Source organism: Pterocles gutturalis, unplaced genomic scaffold, assembly GCF_000699245.1.
Source record: "Pterocles gutturalis isolate BGI_N339 unplaced genomic scaffold, ASM69924v1 scaffold6355, whole genome shotgun sequence".
Taxonomy (NCBI): domain Eukaryota; kingdom Metazoa; phylum Chordata; class Aves; order Pterocliformes; family Pteroclidae; genus Pterocles; species Pterocles gutturalis.
Window position 1 is genome coordinate 44409 of NW_010145715.1, and position 11308 is coordinate 55716.

The following is an 11308-nucleotide window of genomic DNA, read 5'->3' on the forward strand; positions in this document are numbered from 1 at the left end:
AACCTTTGACAATTAGTGGGAGACAGAGTATTCTTGCTTTTTTTTTTTTTTTTTAAGACATGCTAAATGATACAATTAGTGTTAATTTAGGGGAACATTTGTCTTGCACAGCAAAATTAGAACAAGCAGACCATTACGCCCACCATTTTTGTATACATTTAAAAATATTTTTAGGATCTCTTCCTGGAAACTAGTACTCCCTTGAATACTTCAATACGTTGCAGCAATTATATTACTGTATAAATAAGGCTTCAGTTCTACAAAGCAGAGGTCTGTTAAGCCCCAGTTCTGTAAATATCTCAATATTCCTGAGAACTCAGAGTGCTTAAATCTTTAACAATCCACCCTTATTTAATCAAGAAGCATGCTTAGCTGTCATTTTGAAAACACCTTATAACCCACTACCTGTGAAAATGTCTAGGGTACTTCTAAATGCATTTAAGAGAGCTGAGATCTTAGGTGTTTGCAATACCTAATGTGAACTTTTTACGATACAAGAGAAAAATAGGATCTACTAATCAGTACCAGGCCAAAAGACATTTTAAGTCCAAGTACTCCTACGTAATAGTTTTTTTAAATAATTGTTGCCTTTGGAGTGGGAGCAGTCCTACAGGAAAAGGCCACTTCCTAAACTCCACTCTTTCAGTCTGCACCCTTTTGCAGGCTAAATATTTTACAGAGGCATCATCTTTATGATGCTTATGGTTGAACACTTTACTTTCTGTAGTCATGTCTCATTATTTACAACATCTCATCCAACAGATGTGTTTTAAAAACTTGGCTTGTCTTAGGTCTTCAAACCAGCAAGTGTGGAAGAAAAAAAATAACATGATCTGCCCCTTTCTTCAAGAATAGTGATCTACTCATCTTCATAGCTATTCAGTGGCACTTTCGAAGTCTGCAGTACACTTACAAGCAAAATCAGTATCAACGTTGGGCAGTGGGTGGGGTGGACTTTTATGTCACCATTCCCCCCATCCCTGACAGGGTTCTAGATTGTTTAAGGGCAAAAATTTCACCCCAATATATTAGCTTTGTTCTTCCTTTTCCTATGATCTGTTTGCCTGGCTAGCGAAATTATGCAAAAAGTAATAAAAGTTCTAATTCAATTTCCATGTTAAGAGATGGATTTGAAAGAAAAAAAATATCAGAAACCATATTCTTTGTGTTTACTAAGAGATACGCACTCCAACATTTAGTGTCATGGAGCTGGAGTTAAAACCAGAAATGGTGAAGATAATTTAGCTGCATGAATGCCTGCTCTTCAGTAAAATGCTGCCAAAATTAAATAGGAATGAAACAGCACTTTGTAGTCATTGGTCGCTCGGCAGGATTTGCGTAGTTAAAAACCTAAGTGAAAAGGGTGATTGACCTACATTGCTAGTAGCTTAGCACAGCTGTACTTTCATATTTTCTCTGCATTCGAGGAAGCTCATTATTTAATACAACTGAGTTACATGTAATTGTCAGTCTTTCATTTTACACTTCTAGGGGCCAGATATTAATCTCCAATGTGTGGCAGGCATTACTGTGCATCTGGAAATATCCGCGGCTGCCCATGTGCACTCATGTCCAAGAGACAGGACTGCACACAGTCATACCTGAAATTAGGAGGCTTCCCAGGGGTAGGAGGACCTCACAAATATCCAGAAATCAAATTAACAGATGGAACAGAAAGCAAACCCCTTAGCACCCCAAAAGCAAATGCTCTGCTGTTTCCCTATTGTTTTGGGGAGAAGCAGCCCCAAACGCACAACCAAAGCACACTTCACACAATTCATACCTGCGGTTTAAATAAGTAATAACGTTCCAGTTAACAACCAGTTTGACATAATGACCAGTCATTAATGGCAGTAACGACAGATTTCAAAGGGAATATTGTGCTTGTAAATGGACATGCTGCCAGTCAGAAGAGAGGACAGAGTGGAATAGGTTGATATATTAAGATATCACCGTACAGCTCTGGAGAGAAAAAGAAAAAGGGGGGGGAAGAACCTGCTTGCATATTTCACTTACTGTAAATGGACTTGAAATATTGGCGTAAACCTAAGTTCCTTAAATTAAGTCTTCACTTTCTAACCCAAGAGTGTATAAGCAGGAGACAGAAGCCTGCAGGGGAATTATACTCCGCATATAATTTTTACCGAGTGTGTTATTTCTAACACTGAGTCCTTTCTTTACCCAAGTCAGTTCTCATCCTCATTAACAAAACAGAGTTCATTCCTACCCTAAACCACTGAAACCACTGGAGAAACTTACATGAATCAGATTCCAGGGTAAAGCCTCTCACACCCAAAGCATCTTCCAAGCTCATTACCTCATTAAAGATTTCTTCCAGCCCCTTAACATGCATCTACCCCAAAGAAAAAGGTTTTAATATAGTAAAATTAACCAATTATACCAAAGGAGAGAGCTAAAGCAAACCAAATTCTGAAGTCCTGAAGACAGAGTATTTTTAAAAAGCTCAAAGTAGGTACCTCAGGGCTCAAATGCAGACCAAGAGTGTGCAACAGGGCTAAGTGAAGGTTTAGTTTTTTGGCAGGCATCTCTAAATGAGAGATACTAGAAGTATCCTTGCAAATAGACAAGGACACAATTGCACAGTTTGCGAATTCAACCATGAATGTTAAAGCACCCAGACTGGCTACATTATTGCTCATAGCATCTGTAGAATGGCTGTCTTATTGAAAGACATAACGAAGACAGAGAGACAAGTTAATAAGCAATTTTACTCTTTATAGTATCGTGCAAGCCACATATCCTCTAGAGGGCACCACATAAATTAATAGGAAGCTAGAACAGTTTTATATGTAGCAAAGAATGCCTTTATGGTTAAAAAGAAAAAAAAATTAAAAGAATAGTTTGAAACCATAATCAAACCCTAATCTGGTCATTAGTACAAAGTAATTTCTTCTTTACATTCATATCAAGTGGGTCGCTAAATATGAAAGCTTATTTGACTACAAAGCTATAGAACATTTAACTAGTTTCTATATTAGCATTAAAAAGATCACTTTTATAGGTTCACTGCATAACTAAGTAGATAAGACGCAATGAGGCAAATGACTATCTGCAATTACCGTAAGTGCATCAGTTTGAAGTTTAGTGTAAATACCAAGTTTAAATCTATGCACTCATAAGAATTACTAAAAAAAAGGCTCATGACAAGATGGCTTCATTAAGACTTGATAAACTCGGAGACAAAAATCAGAAACATCTTAGAACTGATTATAGGATTTCTCATGTATGCTGGTTTCACTGGTGCAAAATATTGCGTATGAACAAATAGCTGAAACACCAGGTTTGCATGTGGTCATGACAGATAAAAAATACAGTCTCCTTTTTCTGAATCACTTAGTATGAATTTTAACAATCTGTTAGCAAAATGTTTACTCCTGTTAGACCTTCAAAGACCAGAAGCCAACTGTGTGTGTGCATCTGTGCTGCGGAAATGCTTTGCTCATATCTCTACTACTAGATCACTTTTGGTTTTGATTTTAAACATTTGATTTTTAAACATTGGATCTGCTGCACTAGCACTTGGGAGATACAGTAAGTTCAAAGTCTCCAGTAAATTTGGAACTCAGATCAAAGAGATGTAGCAGAATTTTCTCACTCCTGCAGGCACTTGTTGTATAAAGATTCTTAAAATGGGTTTAAAAAATTAGGGCAAGTGTTACCTTCCCCCCAGAAGCTGTTCCAACTCCTCTCTATAGATGCACGCTGTAAGAACACAAGTCATCTTGAGGTTCACGTACAACAATTCCCTTCTATTCTAACAGTTCCCTGACAGATTTTAAAAGTGAGGTTTTGTTATCTGCTTGTTTGACAGCTTGAACACAATAGCTTTAAGATGCAGACTCTATGCTAAATTCCGAGCAGTCTATCTTGTGTTCAGTTCAGAGTTTTAATGGGTAGGAGAGCACTTTGACCAATAAGCGGTCCAAGCCCAGACCTGAAGAACCCTGATCTGCCTTGCAGCCCCAGCTCAACAAATGCACAAAGCATTTGCGAAGGTTTTTGTTCCACTCTAGATAAAACAGGTTGTAATGTGGAGAGCCAGAGTACCAATAGCTGTTAACGCTTTTGTCTTGATCCCTGTTCCAACCTACTCACACTGTACAACTTGGGAACTGATCAGTGTGTGGGAAACCTGCTATTTGGCACCTGTGCTTAAGCTGAACTTGTAAGTTAACGTATTCAAAAATAATTTTAATTTTTCCCCAGTGTATTACTGACTTGAATGTCCCTTTAAAAGGAAAAGGCTTCACTACAGGGGCAGGGGAAATATTCCCAGAAGTTCACGCTAGCCTGGAGCACCTAGCCTCATTAGGCCCCCTCTACAGGGAACGGAGGAAAGGTGCTCCTATAGGAAATCGGTGCTCTGAATCACCCCAGAGGAGCCTTTTCTCTCTGTTTACTATTGAGCACCTAGAGAGACTAAACTTCCCGATTAAACTTGGTTCCTGTAAAGTAGCCCTATTTATTCACACACAATCTGTAGATAAACCAGGCTGGTGCTGCTCATCAGTATTTTGCTATGAGTTGTACCTCAAATACTTTTGAGAATGTAGGTCCACAAGCAAACAAAAAAAAACAGAAAATGAGTGATGATTTGCCATCTTTGAAACATGGCAACAGTTTACCCAGCATCCCACCCAGGTCACTGAGTTAAATCAGGACCAGAGCAGATTTGAGCCTACAAGCTACATGGTTATTTAGCACTAGGAAGGCAGTTGGCCATCTTGGTGGAGCTTCTGACAGCTAAACGGAAACGTTCAAAAAAGCTTCCAGTGCTACAAATTAAATCCCTTGGCAAACTAAGAGGATTAAAGTGGGTAAATGAAGAAGGTGAAGCCCTCCTTGCTTACAGAGTTCAAACCCTGCACTGAAGCTGGTGAAAACCACCTGCATGGTTCCAGGCCGCTACACCCAGCCACCACCATGGTGCAAGGAGGAGGAGGAGGAGACCACCAGCCCGCTGGGAGCACAGCGGTGTGGGAAGCACAGGGGGGTTTGCTCTCTTCCTCCTCCGAGCACAGGACCCCACTGTTGTCATCAGAAAACTGGCAACCAGCTGCACAGCCTGGTTACATGTGCTTTTTGATTCATATTTTAGTTTTAACTCCATATTTCAGTATTTGTGTTCTTATCTTCCACGTATACTGGGCCTTGCAGCCCTCAAGTACCGCTTACGCCGTAGGGACTACATAGGGAGGACTGAACATGTTGACTAAGGTTGTCAGTGAATGCAAGAAGGACGCAGCCTACCTCAGATAGTCTCTGCGACAAAGGATAAGGTTGGCTTTGGTGTACAAGGTGGAGCCCACCTCCCCCAGGCGACAGTCACAGCAGGCACATTTCAGGCAGTCTTCATGCCAGTATTTGTCCAGGGCCTTTAGAAGATACCGGTCTTTAATCTTACGGTTGCAGCCAGCACAACCTTTCGGCTTGGTGTCTGGCTGGACTGAGAGCATTTGTATACCTGAAATACAGCAAGACAAGAAAAGAGTAAAAATAGATATTCTCTTGACCACAAGTCTCACCCTTTTCTTCCTCCACTTTACCACTCCCCCCCCACCCAGTTCATTAAAAATGCAACCGTATCGTGTAGATAGGATGAAATAACCTAGATAGTCCGCAGCAAACTGAAAACAATGCTAAGATAAATTTAAAAGTGGAAACTTCCACTGCTCTAAGTTCCACTGCTTCTCTTTAACACCTCATTTACCTGATTTCTTTGCTGAAAAGAAATAGGATTAAAAAAATTAAAATGAAAAATTAAAACAGTTCAGTGCAAAAGTCATCCACTTTCAATCAAAGTATCCAATCTTTAGCTAAATAAATAACATATCTATGATGGCAAATATAGCTAAATCTACATATTTGGACTTATTTGCACTATCTCTATAAAATATAAAAGCACTCCAGATTCTAAAAAATAAAAGACTGAAGCTATTAGGGGCACAGGGCCAGAGTTTCAGGGAGGTTTGTCATAGACATTTTGGTGCTGGGAGAGGGGTGTCTCGTTTTTTAAAATTTCAGTTCTTGTTAGACATGAAGCAATCAGATTTCCAGAGGCTTCAGTATCAGCATCTCTAGTTACAACCTGCAGTGTAAGGACCTTCTGAAAAAAATCTGATTTTAAATAATCTGTACAAGGTCAAAGAGTTGATGGTTTGTCAAGGAAAAAAAAAATACATAAAAACTCTGCCCCACTTTCCAGTCCCAATTTTAGCCAACAGCTAGTTCGGGACAAGGAGTACCATCATGTCCATTAAGTATATATACTTTTTAATGTAATAGCAGAGAGAATTTAAATAATAATTCAAATGCCCGAACCACTGCTTAAGGGAGGGAACTGGTAAAAGGGGAACTGAGTTGAGCAATGGTACGCAGAGCACTGCAGCCAGCTTCCAGAGATCCATACAAAAATCGATCGCCCTCAGTTTTACAGTAAATGGGGAGAGAAGGTCACTGCCCCAAAGTGCTTACAGACTGGTCTCTCTTGGTTAATCATACAAACTGCCATCCCATTACACTCAGACCAATTCTCTGAAAGTCATTTCTTAGAATAAGCAAAATCATATCCCTGCAGATGCTTTGTTGGACATCAAACAGGCATTAGAGAGCAAGAGGGAACTGACACGCTGTTCGATCATTAGGTTTTCTTACTGTTTTAAAGCCAATCAGAGATGCAAGAAAAAAAAAAGTTACTCATTAGAGTGCATCTGAATATTACATCGAGAATGTGTCAAGACCGGGGACCGAATGCTATTGCCAACAAGCAAATCCTACCCCAAAATTCAGGTATGGCACCCTGTTATTATGCAGAGACTGGGAAAGGTCAAACAGAGTCTTGTAACAAAGAAAAGCAAATTCAAGAGCTCCTAATCAAGAATACTCTACTACCTACTGTTAAGAAAGCTTTACAGTCCCAGCTTCTATCAGCAGATCTCAGTTGGTGTTGTAACACACCACTACAGACAGGCAGGCTCAGGGAGCTAGAACATGAACAAGGTGGGGTTTGGGTTTTTCTTGTTGGGGTTTTTTTAAATCTCTCATAAGGAAAAACATGAACACAACTATAAAATTTGAAGCAATGGTACAATGTGCTTTTATGGATATTTGCGCTACAAAGACAAGAGGCTAAATGCTATGCCGGCTGAAGTGTCCCGGGAATGTCTACACATATGTGTACTTGCAAATTTATGCGGATGGCAGCACCTATAGAGCCTATAGAGCCAGTTAAGTGACTTTCCAGGGGTTACCAAGCTGAACTCACGAGTTTTACCTGGGAAGCTGGTCAGTGAATTAGAAGTAGTAATTCTTATTCCTCTCTTTGCAATATGCTCTATTCCACATTTTTGAGCTATACATTTATCTGTTAAATTAGCCACCCAGTGATATGCAGACAGTTCTCCCAGTGGGCACCCCAAAGTACCACGGCCGTACTACTGCATAACACCTAAAGCTCATAACAAAAGTGTAAGGTCTGTATTCTTATATCAAGAAGTACAAAAAAATGGCATTGCTGCCTTCCCATTCTGTCCCAATCAATGCTACTCTCATAATTCCTACATCACTTACAGACTCGTAAGATCTGTTCCTCGTTCACAAGGGGGAGGATGAGATCCAGTGACCTACACCAGGCTCCGCAGTAAGTCTGTGGCAGATCTGGGAAAGAACGCACATCTCTCGCTCTGAGCAAGCACCATGAGACAAAAGCAGAGCCTTTACAGTATTTTCGGTTGCCAACAGACTCCCCTGAATCCAGGGTACATACATGAACCAGTCACTTATTTGTGGACATGTTATTTTCCTGAAAATATTGGAGATTTTTTGTAAATAACCTGTACCAGACTGTAAAGGGAGGTCCTGCTGGATCTCTAATATCTTCACTTAGTCAAAAAACCTTAATCTGTGAAGGTGCATATCACAGTAGAGTATAAATATCTGCTACGTGCCAACAACATGCTTATCCTCATGCCCCCTCTTCAGCCACATAGAGGACAAATGCATAAAATCAACCACAGTTTGTATCAACTTCTTGGAACTCAGTAAAAAAAGTTCAGAAGAATGAAGGAAGCACGAAGGGCTGTTCTAGGACTTTAATCTTTAGCTTGAGGGAAACCAGGATAAACTAGGAGCTAACACAGTTAAAGGCTTTAAAGAAAAAAAATCTTAATGTAAAAATTTTGTTGCCTGATAAGGAAGCGGGTTAGAGAGGCAGAGGCTGACAGCCTCTGATCCAGGCTGATCTACTGTCCTGCATCGTCTGAAGGGAACAAGGTACCACAGAAGCACAGCTAAACAAGTGAATATCTGAGCAAATCACAATAATCAAAGTGGAAAATTCCTGAGGTGTATGCTGCAAACATGAGGTAACTGTAATATAAATAAAATTGCAGCTTGCACAATGCTGCACATATCCCCACACAGTTTTTGAGACATTTGCTACATGATGAAAGTAGACAGAGCACTGTCATTCATGTCGGTTAGCTCAAACCCTCCTTGTAGAGATGAGTGGAAAGGGGCAGACACCCCATGGAAGGAGAGCTAGCAACCCTGCATGTCTCTTTTCCCGAGGCTGAGAGAGAAGGTGGTGCTGACATCCCACTGGCAGCATCTTCAAATTAGGGGTTCAATCTGCAACAGCTTTTGGAAGGAAGGAATGCTTTTCTCCTCAGATAGATCTGATCTTTTTGCACTTTGAGATGAAGCTGCTTCTATTTTAATGTAAGTAAAAAAAAAAAAAAAATGCCCAAACTACTACTTCATTGCAGAAAGTTACCCTTTTTTTGAAGTGTAGAATGGATCGGAACAAGACAAAGGACAAAACAGAACTCCAAGAAGTGTTTTACATATCTCGAAAATTTTTGCATGTGCCCTTTTCTTCATGTGTCCTGTATTAAATAACTTATTTTGAAAACAGAACATTTTATTACTTTTTTCTGTATAATATGAGCAAGACACTGTAATGCAGATCAGCTCACAGACTGATTCTCTTCCCTTTAAGGTTCCCGTAAGATCTCCAATGTAGTTATACTTTTTAGATACACGCTCATGTATTTTTAGCTCTCTCTTAATTTGACCATAAGAATACCTGCAGCTTACTGTCACCCAGCTTTTCACAGGCTGTGGTTTAAATACTCGTTTATTTCTTAGGACACAGGAAGGACCCTTTCAGAGGCTGACAGCACCCACAAAACCATCCAAACTGCTTACTGCTGAAATACCACGTAGCAGCACAGAGCACCGCTGCTTATCTGCCCTCCTCTCCCCCAGAAAAACAGAGCTTATGGAGCACTTCAAAAAAACCATACAATTCCGTAAGTGCTACACCCAGGCTGTAAAAAAAAAAAAATTAAAAAAAAATAAAAAAAGGAAATCAAACCCAGCTTTCCCTTCAGTTCTGCAGAATCCTACCCATGCTCTGCATCACAGAGCAGATCTGTTCTCAGAACTGAGAAATTTCAGTGCCTAGTCTGTCACTGTCAAACAAACCCATTTTATTTCACCCCAAAATGCTTTCAAGGGCTTCCTCTATCCTTCCCGTCATTCCCTCCCTCCACCCTCAGTCCCCAAGACACTGTACATAAACTGCAAAGCTGTGTCAGGAATAAGACTTCTTAATCACCATCCACCACCTTTAGGATTTTTGAACAGAGAATTTCATAACCTGATTTACAGTTTTTGGATTTCCCTCGGTCTCCCAAAATAAGTTCAATGCAACTGATTCCCATCCCTGGTTATTGTTATCATTGTATGATGAAACACTGTCAAACAATTTGTAACTATGAATTTCAGGATAAAGAGGAAAGATCGCTCGAAAAAGCTAAATTAGGCTCCTGGAGGAAGGTAGAGAAACAAAAATCCATTTCACTCCAATCATCATCCCTCTCAAAAATCAGAGAGAGTGAAGATTTGACATAATGAACCATATATTGTTAGTGATATAGTAGCATCTGTAAACAGGATTTGTCCCTGATGGTGCTGAGTGTGGCACAAGACTCTCAGAACTCAGTTTCTGGTTTGTGGTACAGCCAGCCTTTGAAAGGCATGTTAAGAGTGGAAGAGATGGATATTATTATGCACTGGATCACTTAAACTTTTAAAGACCACTCTCCCTCACCCCCCTTTTTTGTGGAGGCACGCACGCCGTTCTACCAAGGCCAGTAGTATGTACAGCAAGAAAGGGAAAAACTTGCCTCTACTTAAAAAAAAAATAAATAATAATTTAGGAGCAAATTATGTAAAAGATAGCAAACTGACAGACAATATGCAGTCAACAAGAGAGTTAGAGATCTAGTAGAAGATAAAAAGAATACTTTTCCGATGCTTTCCCACTTTGTAGCTTCATCCTAAGAGCATTCAGAGCTCCAATTATTCAGGACAATACACACACAGACTTAAAAAAAAAAAAAAGTTAAGGTTTCAGAAGCTAAGAAACATTTCAGAACTCGCATGTAGCACATCAATAGTCGTAACTAGTTTTAGATTGGCATGTAAATTGTTCCGTGGAAAATTCTTATTGCCTCTGAGACCCTGCTATTCTGAGTTATTTGACAGTTTAAGGGAAATCATAATTAAAAAAAGAGACATAAATAATAGCCTGTGCAGTGTGGTGCACAGAAATAAGTAGAACCATTTCATTTAAACTCTGGTGAGCTTTTAATTGCCTGGATTGCATTGTGAACCAGCCTAACGGTTGATTGCCTCCATTATGCTCTCTTGTTCTGTGCCATTCATCCGCACAGTCTCAGCTTCTGTAGTTAACACAACAAAGTAACCGCAACTCCATAACACTCAGGGTTGGGTTTTTTTTTTTTTTTTTAATAAAAGTAAGGATTTTAGTACTCTGAATGTAGTCTCTTCTGTATACTTTTGAGTTAATTTTCCATGGTATATAACTAAACTTCACCTCCTGCACCTTCTTCTACAGAGCAATGTTTTTTTCTTTATTATTTTTGATTTATTTTTAATAAAGAAGGTTGGTTGGGAAGTGGGGAAAAAAAAAAAAAAAGAAACGAGAAGAGGTTAGGTAAAAACAAAAAATGGGAATGCAGTCCCACAGCTGGGAGCAGTGATACAGATTAAAAGAATTTGGCCAACATGGCTAGTCGATTGCCAAGAGACACCAAACAAAAGATTTCTCTTCTTCTTTCCCCCTCTCTTTTCGAAAGCTAGATTGGGCCTAAAAGCTTGTTTCTCTCTGTTCACTGGCCCAGAGCATCCCTGCAGGCTGTAGCCCCCTAAGGGACAACACGGCAAATAGATGTACCCAGATCTCAGGGACAGGAGCTGC

General features: G+C 39.8%; 1 protein-coding gene across 1 annotated transcript in view; it reads right to left on the reverse strand.

Moving 5' to 3' along the window:
- The window catches only part of LMO3 (LIM domain only 3 (rhombotin-like 2)), a 49594-nt gene extending 44083 nt beyond the window's left edge, over positions 1-5511 (reverse strand). Inside the window, exon 1 of the mRNA XM_010085464.1 lies at positions 5272-5511. Within this exon, the coding sequence (XP_010083766.1) occupies positions 5272-5477 (206 nt within the window). The 5' untranslated portion in view covers positions 5478-5511. The remainder of the gene's footprint in view (positions 1-5271) is intronic.
- Positions 5512-11308: the final 5797 nt, after the last annotated feature.